The sequence below is a fragment of the Hibiscus syriacus genome, unplaced genomic scaffold (assembly GCF_006381635.1).
Source record: "Hibiscus syriacus cultivar Baekdansim isolate YM2019G1 unplaced genomic scaffold, ASM638163v2 tig00110198_pilon, whole genome shotgun sequence".
Classification (NCBI taxonomy): domain Eukaryota; kingdom Viridiplantae; phylum Streptophyta; class Magnoliopsida; order Malvales; family Malvaceae; genus Hibiscus; species Hibiscus syriacus.
Window position 1 is genome coordinate 1,110,779 of NW_024062623.1, and position 27,777 is coordinate 1,138,555.

General features: G+C 32.6%; 4 protein-coding genes across 4 annotated transcripts; 3 read left to right on the plus strand and 1 right to left on the minus strand.

The window, feature by feature from the left end:
• The first annotated feature begins 448 nt into the window (after positions 1-448).
• On the plus strand, positions 449-19,043 carry LOC120218576 (proteasome subunit beta type-3-A). The gene is made up of 8 exons (XM_039215506.1): positions 449-459; positions 15,632-15,659; positions 15,763-15,944; positions 16,051-16,158; positions 16,917-17,006; positions 18,002-18,086; positions 18,336-18,430; positions 18,832-19,043. Exons 2-8 carry the CDS (start codon positions 15,654-15,656, stop codon positions 18,878-18,880), a joined length of 615 nt encoding a protein of 204 aa, XP_039071437.1. The 5' UTR covers positions 449-459; positions 15,632-15,653; the 3' UTR covers positions 18,881-19,043.
• On the plus strand, positions 4,550-27,661 carry LOC120218573. The gene is made up of 3 exons (XM_039215503.1): positions 4,550-6,720; positions 23,724-23,734; positions 27,631-27,661. The coding sequence occupies exon 1, from the start codon at positions 4,588-4,590 to the stop codon at positions 6,715-6,717; it is 2,130 nt and encodes a 709-aa protein (XP_039071434.1). The 5' UTR covers positions 4,550-4,587; the 3' UTR covers positions 6,718-6,720; positions 23,724-23,734; positions 27,631-27,661.
• On the minus strand, positions 7,461-13,799 carry LOC120218577 (SWI/SNF complex subunit SWI3C-like). Its single transcript, XM_039215507.1, has 7 exons — positions 13,583-13,799; positions 12,968-13,453; positions 11,871-12,406; positions 10,439-10,802; positions 10,272-10,345; positions 9,583-9,846; positions 7,461-9,114 (listed from the first exon to the last, which is right to left on the minus strand). Exons 1-7 carry the CDS (start codon positions 13,599-13,601, stop codon positions 8,659-8,661), a joined length of 2,199 nt encoding a protein of 732 aa, XP_039071438.1. The 5' UTR covers positions 13,602-13,799; the 3' UTR covers positions 7,461-8,658.
• LOC120218575 (NAC domain-containing protein 2-like) lies at positions 9,571-26,849 on the plus strand. Its single transcript, XM_039215505.1, has 4 exons — positions 9,571-9,586; positions 25,538-25,737; positions 25,840-26,114; positions 26,265-26,849. The coding sequence occupies exons 2-4, from the start codon at positions 25,569-25,571 to the stop codon at positions 26,727-26,729; spliced, it is 909 nt and encodes a 302-aa protein (XP_039071436.1). The 5' UTR covers positions 9,571-9,586; positions 25,538-25,568; the 3' UTR covers positions 26,730-26,849.
• Positions 27,662-27,777: the final 116 nt, after the last annotated feature.

A 27,777-nucleotide genomic window follows, 5' to 3' on the forward strand; every position in this document is an offset into this window, starting at 1 on the left:
TCTTTAGTTTTTCATTATTATTTACTAGTTAATATTAACGTTTTTTGTTTTTGTTTTTCAACAATACTATTTTATAACAATTTAGAAATAATTTGTTTTTGCTACTGTTGGAAAAGTTATGATAAATTGTAAACTTTGAGTTATATTTTCTATGGGAAAGGTGGGGATTCGAATATTGAATATATTGATTCATATTCTATTCCATGTGGTATCTAAAACGATATCTCATATGCTTAAAGTGGTTGAGTGATGAATAAGAAATTGATGCTCAATAACAGAAACATTACACTCCATAACAGTCGAATGAATACTAAAGGGCAATTTCATTGTATTTTACTTGAATGTTATCTTTAATGTATGCTATCTATTATATTGTTGTGTTGGACTGCTAATTGGTTAGTTATGCAACCAGCTAATACGATAAAACTCACTCCAACTTATTAAATTGGGATTTTAGTGGTCGTTAAATTGTTGATACATGTCGACATTTTAGCTATTTAACATCACACATATATAGATTCTTATGATAGATAGTTTTATATATAATATTAAATAATAGAAATATCTAGATTATTTATAGATTTTTCTGAACATTTTTTCTTTCTATATTAATCTAAAATATTCTCAAAATATATCTTAAGAATGAAAATTATATATTTATCTAGAAGTTGCATTAGATTTCAACAAAGAGAAAATTAACAAAGCTCTCTTTATTGAGGAGCTTTAACAGACTAGTAAGTTCTTTAACCGAATTAATTAAGAAATTGAGGTATAATACATGATATCATTTTAAAATCTAAAGATTCAATTTGATTTTTTTTTTTGCTCGGTTCTAAATCTATCTAAGCAGAAAAAGTAGCTTAAATATTAAACAAAAAATAACATAATTTTAATCTTCTAAAGAAATAATCTAACTTGACTTGGACAATCCGTAATGGACCATATCATTCTACTTGATGCAGGTTCACCCCAAGTAATTGTATACATTTTGCTTCACCAAATTGAAAACCAAGTGATGCAGTAACTGTGAAATGCAGATAAAATAATGCTACCCTAATGAAAATCACTTCCAAATTCCAAAAAACGAAGCAATGAGTATAGCATCATGGACATGGGTTGCTTCCCATTTTTTGAAATTACACACTTCAATCAGAATAAACAATTGACATTCCCACCTCCTTCAGATGAAGAATAGGACCATCGTAGGTTTATTAACACACCTACTACGATTCATCTAACTGGTCCTGCATGACAATGAACATCTACCGAATTAGGCATGGGCCATGCATGTGTGAGAATCCCCTTTAACATGGAGTTCGTGTGTGCAAATGAGAGGGGTTAACACGGGTTCGTGTGAGGAATTCACCAATATATCAGCAGAATTAGGATTGAAAAACAGGTATAAAGAAGTTGACAGTCTAGAAAAATTTGGATTAATTAAATTCATTCATTAGTGGATCCGTCATTGAGTAGGGGTCAACAAAGCCTTATTTAAAGCTCGAAAACCAATTAAGTAATTAGCAAAAGCTTACACCCTAATTCAGCCCTTGATGACTAAATTTGGATTAATTAAATTCATTCATTAATGGACCTGTTTGATTTTTAATAATCCTCTAATGATGCATGTGGAATCCACGTAAATGCTTATTTTTTATTGGCCTGACCGTATAAAAGATTCTTAAAAAATTACCTAACCCATACCTCTCATCGATCATCACTAAACAATTAGTTTTATATAAATTTATTCATTATAATGCCACTGCCCCTGTTTGAAAATGAAACGAATAAGGTTTAAGATGGAGTACTAAGGCCATCTCCAATCCTCATCTCTACTCTAGCGCATCTCTATCTCTACTCTAAAGATGAAACAGTAATTCATCTCCAGCGCTATATCTACAGTACCACTAACTCTACTTTATTCACAATATTTAATTATTATAATATTAATTTTACAAATATAAAAAATCAGAAAAAATCCAAAAAAATCCAAAAAAATTAGTATGATTATTTATCTAATTTAAATATATTTTTATCTCTTATAATTTAATATATTTTAATTAAAAAAAAGCAAAATGTAGCGCAAGCTACAGTGCCATACTAGATATGGTGTGACACTGTAGCATTTCTCCACAGTAGCGTTTTTTCTGGCGCAGGGTTGGAGACTTTACTTTAGAGAAAATCTCCAAAGTAGAGAAGCATTAGAGATGCTCTAAAGGAAAAAAAAATTATCCATTCACTTGACCATCAAAATTCAAGAATTAAGATTTAGTGTAACAGTTTAAAATTTCAAAGTCAAAATCTATTGTTTAGATCTATAGTTAAATAGATTTTTAGTGGTATTTTTTTAGCTCAGACATTTTTAAGAGTGGTAAAAAATCCTTCATGTACTAATGAGAGCGTTACAAAGAAGTGTCGTTAAATCAAATGTTGCAATACTTAGCGATGTTTGCGAACATAAAACACTGTTGATTATTGTGATATCTAACGATGTTTGTTGTCTAAACTCTAACGCCGCGAATTAGCTTGTCTTTAGTAACGTTTATTTCCCCAAATGTCGCTATGTTGTGATACGTAGTGGCAATTTTTTTATCACAAATGTTACTATTGATTATGTAAATAGCGACATTGTTCTTGAAAAACACTGCAAATGTGTTCAACGCTCAATCAACGATAGGTCACCTCTCTCAAGTTCAACTCTCTACTAAGTCCTTGCGCTGTCTTCCCAAGATACTCAAGCTGCCATGGCTACTGGCAGTTGAAGAAAATATAAAGACTAGGTAAATTTCAAGGAAGAAGGGAATGTGTAGAAGAATGTGCCAAAAGTGTGAGTATGTGTTCCTTTTATAGGTCACAAAAGTCAAGGCACCCTCCGATAGGATTTTTTTTTTCTATTTTTCCTTCAATTTTCAGCCTTGATAATATTCAAATTGGACAAATGGTCGTCTTAGAAGGTTCCTTCTAATTGTTTGTTGAGTCATCGGTTGCTACAACAATTGTTTAGCAATCAAGTCTCACAACTACTCAAAATAACCTTTGCAACATTAACCAATGTCACAGCATCATAGCAATAATACCACATCAAAATATATCAAAGTTAACTCAAAACTACCAACTCGTTCCCAATAAGCAAATCATTCAAAGTATGCTAAAAATAATCTAAACATAATCTTAAAAACGCTAAAATGCAAGCTTAACCTAATTAAAAAGACAATGATAATTCTTTTGGAAAGTTATCAAATGCACTTTTCAAGAAACATACATTCTTTCGGTGTGATATCCTCGTTAATAATAATGAAGACACTTCTTTTAAGAAGAGATTTTACATTACGTGATAAAAATAAATAATATGTTAAAAATTAATTTTAAATACATCTCAATTAAAAATGTAATTTTTATTGAAATATATTTAAATAAAAATTCAAAACAAAAGGCTAATAAATAAAATTTGATTATCATTTAAAAGTCTAGAGACTTGTTCAATAAGTATCAATACTAGTCTTAAACTACGGGGTTGTTTGTTTACTTCAGAACGATTAAGCACTGAATGATCCAAATGCTGAATGATTCAAATGCTATGTATGAATTTACTCTGAATGTGACATGTTGTTTGATAATGGCTCTGAATCATTCAGAATGTATTTTGATGATGAATCATTCAACATTGTTTTGCTGAATCAGTCAACACTGAATCATTCAGAGGTACGAAACAAACGCGCTGAATGCTGAACGGTTCAACATTCAACGTTGAATGGTTCTATTCAGAGCCAAACAAACTGCCCCTAAGTTCTTCCCCGTTCAGACAATCAAACACTTTAAAATTTAAAATTTAAGTTTAATTTTAAATTTGGCTACCAAATATAGACGAGAAATCATAATTTTATATAGGATGAAGTACAAAAATTATCCTCAACTGTAAAATGTTGTTTTGTTGAATCTTTGATTATTAGAAGTTATAAAATAATTCTCCGATTATATGACATTATTTTGTTAAGTCTATATTTAACAAGTTCTAAATATATTTTGTTGAATAATTTTTTATTATATATATATATATAAATATCACTCGATTAATAAAAAATATAAAAGAATAAAAAATAAACAACTTTATATATATATATCGTGATTGTTGTATAATAAATTTAAATCACTCAATTCTAACTCGAGTGACAACGAACAAATTGAGATTTTGGAATAGTTTAAGATCCAATATATAAAACTGTTATTTTCAATTATTTATTTTTTAAATAGGATAGTTGTAATTTATTTTAAAATATATTTTAGATAATGTTTTAAACGTCAACATCATGTGAATTGGCAATCAAATCGAACGGGCTCTGTTCTAGATAAATATTGACTACAACCATCGACAAAAGTCTCGAAATCTAAAGGACCTCAAATAAAATAATGATTGCTACAAATGTAATCTAACCGTTTATTCTACTGCCACGCGTCAATGATATATTAAAATCGGGGTCCACAGGTTTATCAATTCACGTCATCCCTTACCACATATAAGGAGAAAAGTAATAAAAAAATACCCCTTAAATTCGATTGTAACGGGCATCTCTCGTCCAGTGAAACACCACCATGAAAACACAAATGTTTCTCATCTCCTTTCTTCTCCATCTCTTCCTTCTATGTACGGCGGCGACGGAGCACCAATCTCCGATCACTAGTGGTAGCATCGTTTTCGCTACATATGGTCGAACAAATTATGCTTGGGATATCTTTACGCTCCCAACTTCCGGTCCACCTAATCCTTCTAATGAACTTCGGGTTACCGACGGCCAATCCGTTAACTTCAACGGTCACTTCCCGTCCACCTCATCGTCCTCTATTCTCTCTCTTTTGCTCAACCGAAGCCTCATTCAAAACCCGAAAGCTCCAGGGCCGGCGCTCCAGCTCATCTATGTGACAGAGCGCGACGGGGTGCCTAATGTTTACTATGATGCGCTTTATTACAGTGCGCCGCAGAGTATTAGATTGAGATCGGCGCTTGAAGTTCCCGTCCGAGTTCAGGCTCCTTTGTTGGGTTTAGAAGAAAGCAAGAATCGGGTTTCGATGAAAGATAGGCCGAGTTTGAGTGGGGAGAATTTGATTTACGTGTCAACTCATGAGGACCCGAGTGAACCCAGGACGAGTTGGGCTGCTGTGTACTCTACTAATTTGAGGACCGGGTTGACTCGACGACTCACACCTTATGGAGTAGCCGATTTTAGCCCCGCTGTGTCTCCATCTGGGGTTTGGACAGCTGTGGCTTCATATGGAAGAGATGGTTGGGTTGGAGAAGTTGAAGAACTGAGTACTGATATTTATGTTTTCTTGACTCGTGATGGGACTAACCGAGTCAAGGTTGTTGAACACGGTGGGTGGCCGTGTTGGGTTGATGACTCGACTCTGTATTTCCACAAGAAAAGTGAAGACCAATGGGTTAGTGTTTATAAAGCAACTTTTCCTAACGATAAACTGATTTCCACCAACTCAGTGACAATTCAACGAGTCACACCACCGGGTCTCCACGCTTTCACCCCAGCTACTTCCCCAGGTAACCATAAGTTCATAGCAGTAGCTACAAGAAGACCCAATTCAATTTTTCGTCACATAGAACTGTTAGACACTGTTAAAAACGAGTTTATTGAGCTAACTCGACATGTTTCTCCTACAACCCATCACTTGAACCCGTTTATATCACCTGACTCGGCCCTAGTTGGGTACCATAAGTGCAGGGGAGAAAACAATGGTGGAAGAACTTTATTATTGCTTGAAAATGTTAAAAGCCCAGTGCCAAATCTCTCTATTTTCAGAGCTGGTGGTTCATTCCCTACTTTCTCACCTGCGGGTGATCGAATAGCCTATGCGGACTTCCCCGGTATTAATATTGCTAACCGGGACGGTTCGAACATGAGAAAAGTTTTCTCCTGGACAGCTTTTGCAACCGCATGGGATCCGGTCCGGAAGGGAATCGTATACACAAGTGCCGGTCCGACGTTTTCAAGTGAGAGTACGGAAGTCGATATCATAGCTATCAATGTTGATTCCGTTGAACAACCGAATTATAAAAAGTTGACGATAGACGGTAAAAACAATGCATTTCCCTCACCGTCACCGGATGGAAAACAGATCGTGTTCAGGTCGGGACGATCAGGTCACAAGAACTTATACATAATGGATGCGATCGAAGGGGAGAAGAGTGGGCTTCAAAGATTGACGGATGGTCCATGGACAGATACAATGTGTAATTGGTCTCCGGATGGTGACTTGATCGCATTTGCTTCGGACCGACACAATCCAGGTTCAGGTAGTTTTGAGATATATTTAATTCACCCGAACGGTACCGGGTTGAGAAAATTAATTAGTAGCACGTCATCCGGTCGGACCAACCACCCATGGTTTAGTCCAGATGGAAAGTTAATAGTATTTACGACGGATTATGGGGGAATATCTGCTGAGCCAATCTCGAACCCACATCAATATCAACCATATGGTGAGATATACGTTATCAAACCGGACGGTTCGGGTCTACAAAGGCTGACCCATAATTCATATGAAGATGGGACCCCTTCGTGGGCCCCATTTTACATCAACCCTGATGACGTGGAGTCGCCTAAGAGAGTCCAATGTGCTTTTGAGGATTGCCATTTTCTGAATAAAATGCCAGGCCGTGGCACCACCAGAGTGGAACCATCAGGGCTAGCCCAACCTCGATGCGGTGCATGATTCACAAGCATACTATTAAAGAGCATAGTAAATGTGTATGGTGAGAATAACTTTTAGTCATTAACGGTATATCTCGGAGACGTAACTACTCGAAATTAGATTTACTTGAGTATATCTTTTAGCCGTTGTTTTAAATTTGTAATTGAGTACAGTTTTTGATAAAACAAAGCATTATAATAGAGGTTAGGTACTTTAATAAATATGTTAAAATTTTTATGTATATATATTAGAAAATAAATATTTAAATGCCTCTATAAATATTTTGTTTGAATTTAAAATCTTTAGAGATAATAATTATTTTTAAATTACTAAAGTTATTTGTTTCATTCATATTAATTATAATATAGACAAAACGTTTAAAATTTAATTAATAAACTGCCTAACCTCAAAAATTTGCATTCTATGTGCGAATAAAAAAATATTATGAGATTATTTAGGGTCATGATTAATAATTTGTAGCCATGTATTGCATTTGCTTGTTCAAGTTATTATGATTTTATTTATTTTGAAAATCTCTGTTTTAATAGGGAATAAAGTTATTTGTAGTTTTAAGATTAATAGTTTTATTCAATTTAATTTTTTATTAATACTAATTCTTAAGTTTGATATTTTTATTTTTAATCATTTTGATAATGTAATGAATATATTAAAATAATATAAAAATCAGATTCAATAGATAATATAGATATAAATATTTATAGTTTAAATTAAAAATGTTAAATTTAAAATATTCCAAAATAATATAAGGTTTTAAACATCAACATCATGTTAATAATCGCATAATAAAAAAAATAAAATTGGTACACCTACTCCCACTCCCCCTCTCCAATGACCCAAAAATTACATCTTCGCAAAAGATGTTACATCTTCCATGAATTTTACAGAAGTTGTTTTCAAGTGTGAATACTGAAGTTCATATTATAGCCGTCGACGTTGACGCAGTTAGCCGCTCAAATTATAAAAGTTTGACCAATGATGGTAAAAATAATGTATTTCCCTCACCTTCACCATATGGGAAACGAATTGTTTTCAGATCAGGTCGACCAGGACACAAAAACTTATATATAATGGATGCAATCGAAGGAGAAAAGGGCTGGATCGAAAGATTAACGAATGGTCCATGGACTGATACAATGGCTAATTGGTCACCGAACGATGATTGGATCGCTTTTTCTTCGGATCAACATATCCCGGGTCCTGATAGTTTTGAGATGTACCTAATCAACCCGAACGGTACCAGATTAAGGAAGTTTATCAATAGTGGGTCATCCGGTCGGATCATGCACCCGTCATTCAGTCCGGATGGAAAGATGATAACATTTACAACAGATTATGCAGGAATATCATCCGAGCCAATCTCAAACCCACATAATTTTGGTCCATATGGTGAGGTATACACGATCAAATTAGACGGCTCTGATTTGAAGAGGCTGACCCACAGCCCTTACGAAGATGGGACCTCTTCATGGGCCCCATTTCACATCAATCCGGATGTCGTGGAGTGGCCGAAGAGGAGCCATTGTGCTTGAGGATTGTCATTGGCTCAATAAAATGCCCGGCCACGGCACCACAGTGGGATTTGCCGAGCGTCAATGCGGTGCATGATCAGGGATTTCGCAAGCCTCTTATGTCCATCCCTGTGTATGATTCTAAGCATAACATCAAGCATACAATTATGTGTACTGGAGTATTGTACATGGTTTTGTGCATCAAATCTTTGTATTTCTTTGGTACTTGCCCAGATTGTTAAAAAAATTATAAGACAAGTTCACGATTAAATCCAAATGCTACCTTAACTTGCATGATGTTACAAACCCTAAACATTGGTTCAGGTAACTTCTACGTGTAGAAGCTGCAATAGGTAGGCTTCCTCTGTTTATCCAGGCTACCTGTCCTCTTCTAAATGCACAAACATAGAAACAATGCCAATGAAATTCGATCCTAAAAGCTAGTCCGAGAGACTGACCTCATTAGAGGATGGTTAATAGTTGGTTGCGTATTCCCCAGGGAGTTAAACATGGTATTCGGAGAAGCCGAAGTGGATGCCTGCATGGCTGTAAGCGGCAACCTTGGGCCCATTGGAAGCATCTGTTGATGTTGCATGAAAGACAGATGGGGATGTACGGATTGGTTGCCATATCCAGAAATGCTTGGATATGAAGGTGAGGATGACAATACCTGTTGCCCGTTGTTGCTGATGTTATTGTTAGCCATAGGAGAAGCAACACCTGTTTGACTCATTTGTGAAGTGACCCCGGCAGGCCCAAATCGTGTCGCTACAATTCGGGTCCTCTCAGCAGTAAACCTTTGCCTTGTTTTCTCCACTTGTTCACATTCTTTCATGAGTAAGGTTTCTATTTCTGTAAACTGCTTCAGCTTCAGCTCCAATCTCTTCAACTGAGATAAAGATTGAAAATAAGTTTATATACAATACAAATCAGTATGAACGATTACAAAAAGAAGACACAGAAAACTATCAATCTACCAGCCGAAACACCTGTATACTCATTGGCATAACAGATATGTGAATCAAGAGCTAAAGATACATGTAAATTTCAATTTAGAAGCAGAACCCAAAGAGGATTTGCAGATGTGTGTCGAACTTCTCCGTGAATCTTCCACATTTAAGGCATATCTAAGCTCATAAAGTTTCAGCAAAAAAGACATGCCCTTTTGGCTTTTCTTTTGTTCCACCACTATTTAGGATGAATAATGTCATGCAGTTATATAACACGATAAGTACTCAGTGGCCCTGCTTTCAAGTCTTATTTGAGGGTCAAATCATTTCCCAGCAACAATTGTTCACCATATTTCCAGGAATACATGACAGAAAGAAGATCAATGTGGAAAATACAAAAGACATACCTGATGGTTTATGATATTAGCTGACAATCTTTGAATTTCTCGTTCCTCATGATCTGCAAATAGTTTTGCCTTCATAGATGCAGCTGCAAGACCAGCTTTGGCAGCAGCTTTAACCTTTTCTTCTGGTAGTGGATGAACCTCTGCCTCGTTTTGATCAAATGAACGATGCTTTGCTGTGTTTTCACCTTCAGACAAAGTTGCCAAGGACGCATGGGCACAAACTGCAGCAACTCTGGGCCCAACAGCAGAGGCCAGAAAAGCAACCTGGATTATTTCCCACTAATTAGAGCCACGTACAAAAAAGCCACCAACACAATTAGATCCATCTTTATTTAAATTTCATCACCATCTCTTGGGGCGAAGATTTCTCTTGCATTGGAAATCATTAATGATGAAATAAGATTCTCCAAAAATAAAGATGGCCAATTTGGGAAATTGTTAAGAAAGCATTTCAATTCTCATCAGCTTCTTTCATTCTTTCAAAAATAAAGATGGTTGTCCAGGATAGCAGCAGCAGATTACATGAAATTTTCATTAATTAATGCAGTTTATTGAGGGCGCAATTAGAGAAATAAATAATAATTGATTCTATGTTCACTCTCCACAGTAATATATTCATAATACAAATCTCAAGTTGCTAATAAAAGATTGAAAGAGTAATTTGGTGCCTGAATAAACTAGCCACATACCATAGCCATTACTGGATTCCCAGAATTTGTAAAAGGAAGCCTGCTTTCAGAATCTACGTCTTGAAGGTTGGGTCCTAAAAGGCATGCAAAAATTAAGGGGGGGGGGAAATTACAGGCGTAATATCTTCATTTCCATAGAGGGTAAAGACCCTAAGTAAATAACAAACCTGGTAGTCTCCTGTTCATACTTGAGTGCAATCTTCCACTGCCATCTCCATTTGAAACAATCACTGATTTGGGCATGCTAGGGACTTCCATATCTTCCAATTGGCCCTCAGCCATGGGTAGGCGTAAAAAATGAAGTATGCACTGTGCTTTTGACTTAGTACGAACATGCTCAGCTATTTCATTCCAGTTGTCATTGTAAATTTCCATTGCCTCAAGCAGCAATAGTGTTTCCTGATCACTCCAACTTTCTCCATCTAGGTCACCATAATCTTTTGTTGACTCTACCCTAACAAAATCTATGCTTGAGTGACCAGAAATAAATCTCCCATCATGGAAGCAATCAGAGCAAAGAAGTGTATCAACCTGTCAATTAGCCAATAGCAGCAACAAATGAGCATTGCTATTATTATTTGAAGGAAACAAATGAACATTATTAAAATCAAGATTTAGGTAAACCAATATCTTGAAAGACAAAGTTCATGAATTCCCACAATGATGCAAGAGAACTTTAAACTCAGCTTCACTATGATGCACTTATCAAAGTTTAGCCCTTCTACACCGGAAGCAAACCAATGTTCAACTTGTGATTCAATTTTCTGAGCACTTCAAATCAAGTAATAATTCTAACTCTTTTGCATGATTAATCTGGCTTACTTTTATGTATTAAAGCTACTAAACCATACCTAATCAAGCCAAGCCAAGCCAAGCAATCTATAACTCATCTTTGGAAACTGCATCCTATGGTGAACTAGAATTAGTTACCATAAACAAAGTACTTACTTCTAGCAAGAAACTTCATTGTCTACAAGTGAAGATAGAAATCTGTTATTGTTCATTTCTTGACCACCAGAACCAAATAGAAAACAACCAATACCCTCACAGCACATAAGAAATATAGATTTTTAATGACTTCCATTTTGTATAGATTAAAGCAAAAAGAAATATATATCAAATTTGACAACGTTATGGAAAACTTTTAGTGCAAAAGGTCCTAGTGTTCCTAATATTATGGAACTTTCAGATGAGTGATCAAGATAAGTGTCTGATCCCCAAACTTAAAGGTGGTCTGAGCTAGGCAATGAATGTGCTGATATATTGAAACTGGAAAACAAATCCTAAGAAAAAAAGTTCTTCTCTAACAATATCTAGAATGGTATCATCCTTCCCTAAACACCAAAGGAAAAAAACTACTAATAAAATATTGCAGAACCATCCTTTCATAAACGGTAATTATGGAGCTTTAAGATACATATCTGAGGTACGTTGTATTAAATGGTCGTATTTAAATTTGATTACTGCCTTTCATTAGGTTTTCAAGGTAAAATTCGTTCATGTGAAGCAAGAAACCAGTCAGATGACCAATGGAAAGGAGAACTAATAAGATTTACCCTGAAAGATAAAAATGTTAAGACGGACATAAAAGTCACATACCTCCTTTTGAGACAGATAATATGAAGTGGGAGTAGGCTGTGAACAAGAACTGCAATAGTTTTCAGATAAGCGCTCTCGTATTCTGTTGTCCAAGTCAGAGGCATCATTATCATGACATGACAATGGGGAATAAACATCTGCTGCCTTAAGCCTACATTTGGGATTGTCAAATTTGATCAAACTATCAACAGACTTTATAGCATCTGATGGAACATGAACCTCGCCATTTGAATCCTCCCTGAAGTAGGATCCAACTTTCCATGGCTCATGACTTGGAGCAGCTGCACAATAATTGATAATTCCCCAATGATCAAGAAACCGAAAAATTCGAGTTAAATCCTCATCACTGATACCATTTACCAACCGCTGACAATCAGAAACTGTAATTCTCTTCTCTGGTTTATCCATGTATTTGACAACAATTTGGTTTCTGCATTCAATATATTTCTCTGGCGTATGTTCTAGTGATTTCCCGGAGAAGAAAAGTGGCACAACTTGTCTTTCTATTCGATGCACGGTGGATGGCAAAAACCAGTCTGCTTGCAAGGTAACCCACAAACAACCAAATATTAAAACACGACAAAGAAAATTTTAGAGCAGAAAGAGAGAGGGTGCAAGACAAGCTTGGTGTTTAGCAATATGTGTTTTTATTCTTTTGGCTACAGATATTTCAGGAAGCACATCATGTAAATAGAACTAACCCAAGTTTAAATTTCTTAACTTTTGTTTTATTTTAGATCACATCTCGTCTGAACTAGATCAAGATTCAAGACCTTTCTTAGAGTCGAAATCAAACCAACGATTACTCCAGGTAGTAATCATCTCACATAAAATTGAATATAAAAGTTCCTCAGTCAAATAGAAAAAGCAACTTAGAGTACACACTTTCCCAAAAGACTTCTTTCCAACAGTCCATCTTAATATTCAAGCTGAAATGAAGAAAGTCAAACCCTTCAATTCTACATCTTAATGTAACTTACAGTCAATTAATATAAACCCTTAGTCTAATGATTAAAACTAATTTTCATAGTCAGGCCAAAACTAAAACCAGACAAAAGTTAAAGCATGAAGATATAAATGAGACAACAGAATTGAACCTGAATGCATTGGCAGGGCATGAACCCTACTCCCAAACCTCCTAACAACACCACGCCCCTCCATTATAGGAGGAGGGGTAAACACATACTTCTCCGGATCGGGGGATTCCATCGAAACCGCCTGTAACTGCCCGTGCGAAACATTCTCCAAAACCGCCAGCTCAGCCTGCTGATGTCCCTTGCTATCCCCAATCAAACCCGCCCGTTCAGACGACACGATCGCCATCACGGAACTGTGAGGACGGTTCACCGTCCTCTTCACCACGGAGGGGAACTCCGCGATGCGAACTCTACCGTCGGCAAGGACTTCACTCTCGCTGGAACCCGCCAAAGATAGATGCGTAGTCGCTACGCCGACATCGTCCCCGGAGTTCTCAATGTCATCGTTGTTATTCTCTTCCTCCTCCTCTAGAACCACATCCTTTTCTTCCAACTGGTGCTTCGATCTCCGCTCTCGCTTCCGCCGTTTCCATCGACCTCGACCATCTATCCCCCACCCCAAAAAAAATTATAGGTATAATGAAATGGGTAATAAGGGTAACTTAAACTGAATTATCATTGGATACTGAAACTGACTTTAGAAGAAGAAGAAAAAAAGATAACAAGGGAGATTACCTGAAGAAGAAGCGGGCATTGGTTTGACGTATTGAAAGATGAATTTACACAGAGAGAGTGGGAAATGGGGAAGGAAGTTGCGAGTTAAAATTACAGCAAATGGAAGCTGAGGTGAAGTCGTAAAGAGTGGTATTATTAGTATAGAAGGAGTGCTTCTCTATTTTCTTTCTCTTCTCCCCTTTCGCACTTCAGCGTTTTTCGTTTTGGGGGTGGTGGTGGTAGGGGGGGGGGGTTTTTGGTGAAACAGCTGTTGTTTTATTTAGATTCCTATGCATATATTTCATTATTTTATTGGATAAAGTATATAAACGGTATCACGATTAAAGATATTATTTTATTAAGTCATTTAACTATTAAAATTTATAAAATAATCTTTTAATTATATGATATTGTTTTGTTAAAATTTACAAAATTGTCATACTACTATTTAAATGTTCCAAACTCGTCGTTTGCTATTAAAAATTTGATGGTAGTTTGAGCTTGACAATAACGTAATGATTGAGATATAATAAAATTATATTTTAATAATATCTACTGACATTGTCGTTACTTTTAAGCACTAGATCGACGACATGCACCATCTCAATGGCATAATGTAAACAAAGATTTGGTCCAAAAAATACACTTAAAATGATTATGTGATCAGATTTTATCATATCTCAATTAATAGGTTAACGTTCAACTCAAAATGACATTATTTTTTAATTGAAAATGACGAGTATGAAACATATGAATAGTCAAGAGTCGTTTTGTAACTTTTAATAGTCAGGGGCTCAACAAAGCAATATCGTATAATTAGGGACCATTGTGTAACTTTAAATAGTCAATAAACTCAACAAAGTAACACCGTATAGTCGTAGGACCATTGGTGTACTTTACCCTATTTTATTTTGTATTTAAATAAATTCTTAAACTGTATTCATAATATAAATATAAAAGTGTTGATTTAAAATAATTATTTAGTATAAAAATTGCGTAAATTTTAGATTTTATTTTATGATTTAGTTTAATTTTAAAACTTAAAATCTTACATTTTAATTTTAAATCTAAACATTAAATTTTAAATAGAACACACAACATACAAATGTATAAATTAAAATTTTAAATAATATACATTTAAAAAAATAGTCTAATTTATACATTCAATCATTTTTAATTTTTATTTACGGATTATCATAATATCTATTTTGATTTTTAAATATGTATGGTAACTATTGATTATGATTATAATTAATTATTAAGTCACTATAACTCTCATTTTAAATTGATCCTTACACTTTAAAGATTTGAATTTGATCCTCAACTATGACTCTCATTTTAAATTAGTCCTTAAACTTTTGAACATCATAATTTTATCCCTAAAATATGTCTCTCTTTCTAAATTGGTCCCTAAACTTTTGAAAATTCCAATTTCATCTGTAAATTCATTCAAATATGTAATTAGTTTCAACCATAATTTAACGTAAATTTTTTTTTTTCAAACATATAATAATATAATTTGGCCTAACGATTTTATTAACAAGGGACATGATATATATATGTATAGTTTCGGATGAAATTGAAATTTTTAGAAACTTTGGAGATTAATTTAGAATGAAGGTCATAGTTTGGGGATGAATTGAAATGTTCAAAAGTTTGAGGACTAATTTAGATTGAGTCGTAATATAGGGATGAAATTGAAATATTTAAAAGTTTAAGGACCTATTTAAAATAAAAGTCATACTTTGAGGACATCTTATGTAATTAACTCTTAATTATTTAACTTAAAATTAGGAGGTAAATTATTATGTAATAATTAAAAAAAAAGTGAATTCGAATTTACTTAAATGATTAAAAATAGCTCAATATATGTAGTGGGCGAGGCCTAAGGGATAGCAGTAAATGAGAAGCCCAACACTGAATCCGAAAGTAAAAGCCTTATTTAAAAAAAAATGAGAAGGTTGGATCTTCGGAAACTGGAGTGACCTCCAAGCCATCTTTACTGTCTTTTAAGATCGCTTTTGCTGATATCAAATCAGTTTATTGTCATAATTTTATTAAAAAAAATAGCCGAAAACCCCTGAATTCTCCGATGTCGGTATGTCATTTTTCTTCTGAATAATTTTTTTTTTATAAAAAATTTGTTCTTTGCTGAAACCCTAATTTTATTAAATTTGTTTTGATGGTGGATGATGGTGCAGATCTTTGAGTACAATGGGAGTGCCCTAGTAGCCATGGTAGGAAAGAACTGCTTCGCCATTGCCAGCGATCGGAGACTCGGAGTTCAACTCCAAACTATCGCTACCGATTTCCAAAGGATTTCTAAAATTCACGATCGCCTCTTTCTCGGTCTCTCCGGCCTCGCCACCGATGCTCAAACCTTGTATCTCCCCTCTCTTTTGTTTTTCCTTTATGCCTTTTGCCTTTTTTTTTGTAAAAGAAAAAAAATGATTTATCTTGATATTTGTTTTTTTTTATAATGATTGAAGGTATCAAAGGCTTGTCTTTCGGCACAAGCTGTACCAGCTAAGAGAAGAAAGGGACATGAAACCTGAGACTTTTGCTAACCTTGTTTCTGCTATTCTTTACGAGAAAAGGTTTGTTTAACCCCCCCCCCCAATTCACCCCTTTAATATATGGCTAAGTTAGATTCTTTTTTCCACGTTTTAACATTTCAGGCTATCAGCTTAATTCTTAAGATTAATGGTAGAAATGGAAAGTTTTTGTTATGTTTTATACAACCAAGTACTAACTCTTGATTAGTTTGACAATTGGCATTCTGATTAATTTTGGAAAAGTACTAGGAGAGAAATTGATTAAGCAAGAATAGCCTGTGAATTACGGTAGTAAAACTATTTAAGAAGTGGTAATGCAGTACTTTCCTTTTTGTACAAAAGAGGTTGCACCCTGGGGATAGAGGGTGGGTTGCAAATGTCTGGATTTGAACTCTAAACCTTAATTTCACCTCTTAAAGATGGCTGCATGAATGAACTAGCTGTGCTCCGGATATGATATATCGTACTTTTGAATTATACTGGATGCCATTTTAGGAGGGGAAAATTTTACATGTGAATGACAAAGCCTTCTTTATGTCCTTGAAGGGAAATTACCCACTTATCTTATGATAAAGAAAGTGAGCATCAAGATATTCTCGGCCTGTCCTGTTCTTAATGTTTAGCCTTGAAACCTAAGAGGTTGACTCTTCTTTTACTAATAAACTCTAGCCCTTCCTTTATGATATGTCAAGCTAGAGAGAAATTCTAGGAAAGTTAGATTTGTAGTGGGAATCACATTTGAAAAGGGTGCACTCCTTTATGTGTTAGTGATAAGTTTTATGGTATTCTTTTTTCCATAGGTTTGGTCCATACTTCTGCCAACCTGTAATTGCTGGATTAGGAGATGAAGACAAGCCCTTCATTTGCACCATGGATTCCATTGGAGCCAAGTAAGTTGATTTCATTCTCTTGTAATTTTTTAAATGAAAAAGCATGAAGTTGTCATAGTTGTTTAGAATATTGTTTTCATTTTCTTTTTTTTAACTTGCTGTATTTGCCTAAGCAAGACGCTTGTTTTTGTAAATTAGCCCTTTAATTCTACTCGGTAAATAGAAGTTCTGCTAATCAAATGTCCTTTGTGGAAATGAAAATCTTATTTCATATCTCAACCAAAAGCCAATTAAAGCAAAGTTCTGACTCTCTGAAAATACATCACCTAGTTGCCTGTGACATCTAGGAGAGAACCATAAACTTGAACGCTTTTAACTAAAAGAATAAGTTATTTTTCCAAAACTTGAAACTTGAACATTTTTTGGGGTGGGAACTAACCCGCTATTGTTCAAAACCAGTAATTTGGGCACTGATCAATATAAGAATCCCATTGTTTCAAGTCCAACCTTGTCCTAAACAAGTCTTTACAAGCAATATCCTTTGATATTTGTCAAAACTAGGGGGTCGGGATATTGGTCTATAATTGCATGATGTTAGCAAAGTTAACTACACCCTCCATGCATTCTTTAGTTTGTCTCTTTCCACACATGATAAACAAGAAGTAACAATCCCGTAGCCAGCGACTCTATATAATTTCTTTTAATAATAGAAGGTTTTTTTTATTAATATGTTCATGTTTATAGTTTCAATAATGATAGAACCAACTCTATATATAACAATTTTCCATGTGTCATTTCCTTGTCATGACTATCTCTCTTCTAAATGATTTTACCAATAAATGACCTTTACTGTAGCCATAGAATCTTTGTTATGATTAACTCTCATATTGTGTTTATCTATATCTTGGCTGCCAATGAATTGGATTATTACCTGAAAATACTATTTGAAATCTTATGGTTATAATGATTTCTTTATTTTCTTTGTTTTGGTTACTAAAAGCCTTTTGAAGCACATTCCTATCACAAGTGTTATATTTTTTCCCTTGTAAATGCAGGGAGCTTGCAAAAGATTTTGTTGTAGCCGGCACTGCATCAGAGTCCCTCTATGGTGCCTGCGAGTCAATGTTCAAGGAGGACATGGTTTGTTATTTTTATGTATATTTCCCTTTGCTCAAATTCAAAACGCATTCACATTAGTGATGAGACTTTAAATTATAATTCTTTATAATGCTTTTTATCCAAAAACTAAGATATGGTGTCTATTTTTGGAAGTAAATAAGGTTACAGTGCACTGACTCATAAGTTAAAAGTATTATGGTTATTTGCTACAAAATGTTCATGTCAGGAACACAAATTCATGCTTTGTTGGCCCATTGTTTTGTTATCCAGGAACCTGAGGAATTGTTTGAAACAGTTTCCCAAGCTCTCCTTTCGTCAGTTGATCGAGACTGTCTGAGTGGTTGGGGAGGACATGTCTATGTTGTGTAAGCATTTACAATTGTTTATATTGACATATATACACATTTTTTTAATGGCATTTTATCCCTAGGGTCGTATATTTGTTATTAGGTTTGCCCAAAATAATCTGGCTGTTAATACAGAATGCAAGTATTTGATTGTTTCTTGAATGATATGTCTGGACAGTAGAAACCCTAAATTTTTGCAGCAGAGGTAACAAACTGACGACATTGGAATGCTATGCTACTCCACGACCATTCATTTTTCGTTAAGTATATTTAGACACGGATAGAGAGATATGATCCTACAGGGATCCTTCAAATACAAGGAAAAACTTGGGGAAAAATGAATATACCTGTATCCAACACTTGTACTCGAGTCCAATCAATACAATTGTGATTTATTTGATATTATATACATTTTGCAGCACGCCTACCGAAGTAAAGGAAAGGATCTTGAAGGGAAGGATGGATTGAATGCCGCTGACTGGTGTTCTCGAGGTTTTCCATTGCCAAAACTATACACCGGTTTTTCAGTTTATCTGTCGTTCAATTGGACTGGATTTTGATGTACTCTGGATAAGTTACAGAAAAAATTGGTGAACCTACGTTAGTAACATCATGCTGGATTTCTGTTGCACGTTGCGAGTTAAATTTGTTTTTCCTGTTACTAATTTTTTAGTAGATAAGATGCATGGAATTTTAGAATGATAAAGTTTCTTTTCGGTTCTTTTCTCTCTTTTAATCTTGCAAATATGTTTTCAATAGGCAATTTCTGAAAAAAATTCAGTAGCATGAGCTTTTGAACCGCTCTAATGTTACACGAAACTTTATATGTAATTGGTAATGTGCTGTGTAATTCTTGTTTTAGAAAAATATTACGAGATCTGTAGTGTTTTGTGTGGTTGGTAGGGGTGAGCGTTTGGTCGAGTTAAGTAAATAAATTTTGAATAATCCGAGTTGAAGAATCTTATTTTATAACTTAAATATGATTTGAAGAATCTTTTAGTCGAGTTGTTCGAATTTCTGTTTAAATTTAATTGTAGGTATTTATAATATTAAGATATTGTTTGATTCCAATTTAAATAGTTTTCTATAATCATAATATATATATATATATATATAGAAATGAAGGGTTCGATTTAATTTGAAAACTAATATTCTAATTATTAAAAATTTTGAGTTATTTGAGTCACAATTTAAATTATTCGAGTTTTGTTTTATAATTTAATTTGAATTTGAAAATTCTTCGAGTCAAATTGAGTTTATAGAATTAGGAGTTGAATCAATTTAAGTTGAATTTTTTTAAATTGATTCGAGTTTAAAAAAATATTTTTTAGTCGATTTGAGTGATTGGATAATTACAATGGAATCATGCAAAGCTTTTGCAGTAACTTGTCCGTTTTTTCATATTGATATTTACGCTTCTTTATTTTTCACGTTAGTACCTAAACTTTCTTTCTGCCCATATTGGTATTTGAACTTCTCTATTTTTTAAAATTGGTATTATTTTGTCAAAATATTTTAAAGAAAGTGATGTGTTACTTCGATATTGTGACACCATCGTTTACAAATTAAAATTATCAGAAGGTTTAAATATATATTAATAACTTAAGTAAGTATCTCAGGAACTTTTATTTTTAAGTTGATATTTTAGAAAATAATTGCTTTAAGTTTACTCAAAACTTTGATTCCATTTTGCTCTTTTGGTACTTATAATAATTTTTTTAAAATATATACATTATGGTATTATAGACGGGTGATACAATTTTATATTGTTACGTCATAAAAATTTTAACATGGTTAATAAAAGTATCAAAATAATAAATATAATTAAAGTTTAAGTATCAATTTATAAATATAAATTTGAAAAATGATATATGTTATAAAATATTTTTTATTAAGTTTATTAAAAAGTCTAATAAATATTTTTATTAACAAACACATTTTAAAAAATAAATATTAAAAAATAATTTTCAATTCAATTAATACGTTTAATTTTATCAATTAAGACCTTAGAATTTCTCGTTTTTAATGGAGTGGTGATCAATGGAAGGAATTTCAAAATTTTATTTTTAAGAAAATATTGAATTGGTCCCAATAAGTTTATTTATTAATATGTCATTTGTGTTTATCATGCGATAATAATGACTTTATGTCTATTTTTTAAAACTTAAATATAAATTTATACACACATATATATATTACGGTATTCGAATTAAGATCACTCAATAATAATCTTTTTTTTAATCAACAATTTTTTATACAATGTGGTTAACAAGTATTGTTCATATAAGAGACTAGAACAATTATTTTCTCGTCTAGAATTATTGTTATAGTACACCATATACAACGATCGAATTACTTAACAATTTTTAAAAGACGTTGAGATTACACAATATTTTGTAAAAGATACCGTTCATATTATAACATTGTTAGTTTAAGAATATACATTGGGATCGACATGGGTCGGGTTTTTGGTCCACCCGACTTGATCTGAGAACAATAAATCCTCCACTCGAGATCTGATTCGACCCGATCAAAACAAGATTCCACCTAATCCGAACCCGACCTGATATATAACTTAAAAACGACCCGATCCGAAATAATAAAAAAATATTATAGATTGATATTATTGTAATTATTCTTAATTATATAAGTAAAATTATATAATTTTTTTACCATAAACCCAAACATGACCGGACCCGAACATCAGATGCATCTTAAAAATAAGAAGATGAATTTTTCATTAATTTTTGTGACAATTTCGAGTAGTTCATACAGCATATTTAATCATTAAGATCTCATCACGAGTTCATATCTAAAATTATTGAATGGGATAGATACATTGAATCATGTCCCGCGTTGAAAAAGTCTACTTAATGCCGACATTTAGATTTGGCATGCGCCGCCGCCGCCATTGGACATTCAGCACAAGCAAACACTGTATGTGTTCTTGTGTTTGAACACTTGTCAAAGGTTTTTATTCACCAATTTTTCCAAAGATGTCGAAGTCTACTAATCATTAGAGGGAACGTCATGTTTAGCAATGAAATCTATATATTTTAATATTTTTCTTATAATCATATTTAAAGTATTTTTATGCAATATTTAAAGTATTTTAAATTCACATAAATCTATACACAAAATTAATATATAATATAATTATATACATAAAATTATTTTTAATTTAATTTTAAAGAAAAATAATATTTGAACTATATATACTCTTCTAGTTTTTAAATTTAAACACGTTTAAACTTACAATCTCTTGAATATTATAATAATATCAATTAAATTAATGTTCAGTAAAAAATGTAACACCTATATAGTTACACTGTTAAAGTATTTGTATTATATAGTAAATAATAGAAAATTTTAAAATTTATATTATTGACTATTTCCATCGTATCAATCATATTACATTAATTGAACTATTTATTTAACACTTTCACATATAATTAATACAATTAAATTTTAAATTTCAAATATCTACTTATAAAAGATAATATGAAAAAAACAATAATATATTTTTGGGTAGAGTACACAAATGGTCCCTAAGTATAGGGTGATGCTTTTGTTGAATCCCATGACTATTAAAAGTTACAAAATAGTCACCGAGTATTTATATATTCCAAACTCATAATTTTCTGTTTAAAAATCGATATCCTTATAAGCTGAACATTAACTTGTTTGTCTAAGATATGATAAAATCATATTTTAAAAATACCTACTGGTATCGTCGTTGCTTTCGAGCACTGACTCGATGATATAATATTTTAAGCTCTGTCTTGAATGATATAATGTAAACATAGAACCGATCTATAAAATACAACTCAAACGAGTTTAAGATCAAATTTTATCATATCTTAATCAACATGTTAATGTTCATCTTAGACGATCAAATTTTTTAAAAATAAAAAGAGAACGAATTTGGAAAATATGAACAGTCGGATGATCATTTCGTAACTTTTAATAGTCGAATGTCTCAACAAAACAATGTCCTATAGTAAAAGGATCATTTTATAACTTTTAATAATCGAATGACTTAATAAAGTAGTATCATATAACCGGGTGATCATTTGTGTAATTTATCCTATATTTGTTTTTCAAAAACACTCGAATATAAATTCAATCATTATCCTTTTCTTTTCGCATGTGCATCTACATAGTCAATGGCACTTTCATGTCATGGCTGACATGGAGACCGGTTGCTTTAGCTGTCAATAATTTACACACCGGCTACATGGCAGTGACGAGACGGTTCTGATAACCAAATCGTGTCCTAATTCAATTGGTCCCTCGATTTACCATATTTGACTGTGACATACACAATTGTGTTGCCACCGTAAGTAAAGGTGATACAGCCACGTCGCCAAAAAATTATTAATTCCACGATTGTTCATCATTTATCTAACCTATTTGGCGAAATCATTTGGAGTGTGGAACAAGTGCAAAAAGATTGAAATAACGGTTTTCGGCGTTTCCCGACCCGCTTCGTTTATCCTTATCCAGGTGAACCCGGATACGCAGGGCCGTAGCTAAATTGTTGGAGGTTCTATGTAAATTTTTATAAAGGACTTTTAGATTTTGAACTTATTTTTTTGAAATAATAAATGATTAATTTTACTAACTTAAAAAATAGGGGCTCACTTGCATTGTTTTTTCCAAAAATAATTTTGCTTGTTAACGATATTTGAACTTAGGATCAACAAAATCATGTGTCTAATGATCTAACCACTACTCTATACTTATTTTTATGCTTTTTAATGGCAACAACTGATATATACACTTTATTTCGGGGTTTCTATTTTTTGAAGCCCTACGCTGTCGCGCACTATGCGCTGATTCAGCCACGCCCATGCGGACACGTCAGAGATTTGATTTTGTTTTTTTATATATATATTAAATAATTTGATTATAAAAGAATGCATTTTCAGAAAATTTTTAATTTGTTTATAATATATTTATATATTTTTTAAAAAATAATGTTCTTTTATCATTAAAATCATTTAATAAATTTATTTCAGATTATGTATAATTTTATATATTATTAAATGAATATGCATTATTACATATCAATTCTTGAAAATAGATGACTAATTTATTTACTATCAACTTTAAAAGTAATTAATTATTGTTTTAATGAATTATTTTATTAGGTTTACATAAAATTGATTGACGTTTAACAAAATTAACTTTAAAATGTTATTTTTCCTAAAGATTATGGATTTAAATAGCTGCGTTTGTAGAATGCGTACGCGTTATCATGTTAAGAAAATTATGAACATATATTATTTTGTAATCATTTTAAATTATCCAAAACTTTTTCTATTTTAATAAATATTAAACGTAATATTTATTATATTTACCATAATTATATAGTACTGATAAAAAACGATAACATCACGATTAATTGTTTTTTATTATTTATTTTTAAAATAAATAAATGCTAAATTATTATTTTTAGAGGGGCCTAAAAAAATTTCGTCATCAATTTAATTAATACAATGTAAAAAATATAATTAATATATTCGTATAGTTACAATAAAAACCAATCATTATAAAACATAAACATATAACTTGATAATTATAATACATTCAAACAAAACCATGCATAATAAGATTTAAATCAAAATGGATAACAACCATCCCTAAACTATTGGTGTAGCTTAGTTTGTGCATACGTAAATAACATTTTCAAATAAAATATGAAAAATAAATAATTTTATTGTCAAGTATGTTTAAAAGTAAATTAATAATTCTATTCCAAAATCTAAATAATTAATTATGATGAACATAATTACTAATATTTAATAATCTTATGTTATTATTTGATGTCATTTGGTTAGTGACTATTAACGATTTTGAAATTGTACTCATAGTTTTGTAGGTTGACTGTATTAATGTCAATAACCTGATTTAAATAAGAAAGATACTAACATTTTCTGAATATAATAATTACATATTTAATTTATACACACAAATAATCATGTATTTAATTTATTGATTAATTTCAATTAAATATTACAATAATTACACTTGTAGTACTGATGATGACTAGTCCTAATCCACGGCCAAATAGTCGGCTCGGAAACCAAACCAATAAATAAAAGGCTAAACTATATATTTAGTCATACAACTTTCATATTGATTCTAATTTGATAATTTAATTTGTTTTAAATCATACCTAAGGTCGTATTTTGATCATCTACCATTAAAAGAAAATAGAACTAATGATGTGATAATTACTTTTTCAGTAATGACGTGACATTATTTTATAGAGACACATCAAGATCACTATTAGTTCTTTAATAGCAGGTGTCCAAAATGTAGTTTTATATATAATTTAAAAAAATAATTAAATGACCAAACGTGGGTAATACTTGAGTAACTAAATATATATGTTACTCTAAATAAGAAAATAAGATAAAATACACAAATGACACTTGAAAAAGGGAATTAATTTGTTAAGTCTCTACTATTAAAAATTATAAAATAGTTCTCTGACTATAAGATGTTGTTTTGTCGAGTCTCAAACTATTAAAAGTTACAATATGATCACTGACTATTTATATATTTCAAACTAATCATTTTTTTTTAAATAATGATAGTTTGAGCTAGACATGAATGAGATATATTAAAATATGATCTTAGAATTTCAAACGATTATAATATCTTAGTCAGTATGTTAATGTTCAACTTAAATAACCTTCAATTTCTTTATAGAATAAGGACGAATTTAAAACATATGAATAATTTAATAATTATTTCATAATTTTTAATAGTTAAACGGTTCAACGAAACAACTTTATATGATCATAAGATCATTTTATAACTTTCAATATAGATTAAACATAATCTTATAATCGGAAGACTGTAGTTTATCCTTAAAAAAAAAAATAATGTCGCCAGATCAAAAGCCGATTTATTACACGAATCTCAAGGACGCCTTTTGTTTTCGAACACAAAGTGTCTGAGCTCCAGTCCAAAACAAATAGCGTAAGCAGTGACAAAATCCGGCGCATGTGGGTCCTTCACCCCCTATAAATAAATCGCTCTCCCTTATTGTTTAAGTTTCAAGCCCCGTCACTACATACATTAGAAAAGAAAAAGAAGGAAAGGTTGCAGGTGAGGGTAAAAAATAAATATCAAGGTAAAAAAAATGACTGCGGCAGAGTTACAGTTGCAGTTACCAGCTGGTTTTCGGTTCCATCCAACGGACGAGGAGCTGGTGATGCACTATCTCTGCTGTAAATGTGCGTCGCAGTCGATCGCCGTTCCTATTATAGCCGAACTAGACCTTTACAAATTCGATCCTTGGGATCTGCCTGGTAAACTTTTAATTCTTTCTTTCTTTGATTTCTCTAAATCCTTGCGTTGTTTTTACAGTCTAAATTTATTAGATTTGTTATTTTTTGGATTTGTATTTACAGATTTGGCGTTGTACGGAGAGAAAGAATGGTATTTCTTTTCGCCGAGAGACAGGAAATATCCGAACGGTTCAAGGCCAAACCGTGCTGCTGGGTCTGGGTACTGGAAGGCAACCGGGGTTGATAAGTCGATTGGGAAACCGAAACCGGTCGGTATTAAAAAGGCCTTGGTGTTTTACTCCGGCAAAGCTCCGAAAGGAGAGAAAACTAATTGGATTATGCACGAGTATCGGTTAGCCGACGTTGACCGGTCGGTTCGCAAGAATAACAGCTTAAGGGTACAATTCAAAACTCTTGCCCTCGTCATTAGGGGTAGACCGTAGGTTTACATGCATGATAAATTACACAATGTGGTCCATCATCTAGTTTAATATTTAAATTCATCTAATTTAAACAATACATTATTTCTTTATTGATTTATTTTGCAGTTGGACGATTGGGTGTTGTGCCGGATTTACAACAAGAAATGTTATATCGAGAAGCAACCGCCGCCGCAAGGGAGCGTTACGAAAGAAGCCAGCGCGCCGGAGTTCGAGGACAAGAAGCCGGATATCGGGACACTCGGCAAGGATATGTGCGGTTTTTCACCGGCTGTGACGGCGACAGGTAGCGATTACGTGTGCTTCGACTCGTCGGAATCGGTGCCGATGGTTCACACGGACTCCAGCTGTTCGGAGCACGTGGTGTTGCCGGAGTTACCAACCGAGATTCAAAGCATTCCCAAATGGAAGGACGAATTGGGAAGTACTGGCAACAACAATATCCTCGATTCTCTTTATAATTACATGGATGCCACTCTGGATGTCGGATTTGCTTCGCAGATGCAGGGTAATAATAATCAGCTGTCGCCGCTCCAGGATATATTCATGTACCTGCAGAAGCCGTTGTTTTAGGGGAGAAAAATATGGCCGTGTAGATTGAAGAAATACTGTGTTTTGGCGTATCCCTGGGTAACACGAGGCTGAAAGTCCATGAGTGTACCGGTGGGCATGCGCGTAGATAAACAGTTAGAAAAAGAAATTGGGTAGATCGAAATTTGAAGATTTTCACCATTTTTTTAGATATAATAATCTTTGAACGTATTGTTTAAAAGCATGGACTGTACATACTGTTTTTGAATTTTACGTTAATCATAAATAGATAATGATTAATTATTAATATTATATAGTAACAAAAATTTTATCCGCTATCAAATTTAACCAATAAAAATAAAATATATATTTTTAAAAATGATTTACTATTCCGTCCACTGTTTTTAAAATAAATATTACTTATTTTTAAATATTGATTATCATTTGAAAATTATTGGTCTACATGTCCTTATATATTTTATGGGACATTAATATTTTTAAAGTATTAAACATAATATGTTAATTCAAAAGATATAGAAATTAGGACATGTTATTTAGTTAGATAAATTTAAAAAGATTCGTTTAAAAATTTAGTCAGTTATTAAGAAAGTTTTGCCATGATCAAGGAACCGAGAAAAATCATAATACCAAATACACATCGAGAAGTATGTTATAAAGTAAATTACAATATGATGAATATTTGAGTATATTGAATCGAATTAAATTAAATATATTTGTACGAGTTCAATTGTTTATAATATTACAATATTAAAATTAAATATATTTCTTCATAATCATATACTATATATATATTTCTTCATAATTTTGACATAAAATAAATTATGGATAAAAGAATAAATGAATCAATACTTCGATAAGAAGAAACAATTTATAATCATAAAATCTAATCGAATAAAACAAATGGTTAAAGACGGAGAAACGCATGGCATAATATTAAGAGGACAATTTTTTTATGACATTCCATTTTTGCTAGTTTGTGAAGTTTCTCCACCTTAACAAAAGAACTCTCTACCTATCCTACCCACATTCGTCGTTTCCAATGAAGTACTCGTGTCCGAGATAGTCGAAC

Bases quoted from the DNA above. Each gene is read 5' to 3' on its own strand.
- LOC120218575 (XM_039215505.1), top strand. From the start codon at position 25,569: ATGACTGCGGCAGAGTTACAGTTGCAGTTACCAGCTGGTTTTCGGTTC. The intron at 25,738-25,839 runs GTAAACTTTTAA...TTGTATTTACAG, and splicing joins CGATCCTTGGGATCTGCCTG to ATTTGGCGTTGTACGGAGAG. The intron at 26,115-26,264 runs GTACAATTCAAA...TTTATTTTGCAG, and splicing joins GCAAGAATAACAGCTTAAGG to TTGGACGATTGGGTGTTGTG.
- LOC120218573 (XM_039215503.1), top strand. From the start codon at position 4,588: ATGAAAACACAAATGTTTCTCATCTCCTTTCTTCTCCATCTCTTCCTT.
- LOC120218577 (XM_039215507.1), bottom strand. The intron at 12,407-12,967 runs GTTCAATTCTGT...CCTTGCAAGCAG, and splicing joins TGCCCTGCCAATGCATTCAG to ACTGGTTTTTGCCATCCACC. The intron at 9,847-10,271 runs GTATGTGGCTAG...GAAATAATCCAG, and splicing joins GGAATCCAGTAATGGCTATG to GTTGCTTTTCTGGCCTCTGC.
- LOC120218576 (XM_039215506.1), top strand. The intron at 16,159-16,916 runs GTTTGTTTAACC...TTTTTTCCATAG, and splicing joins GCTATTCTTTACGAGAAAAG to GTTTGGTCCATACTTCTGCC. The intron at 18,431-18,831 runs GTAAGCATTTAC...TACATTTTGCAG, and splicing joins GGAGGACATGTCTATGTTGT to CACGCCTACCGAAGTAAAGG.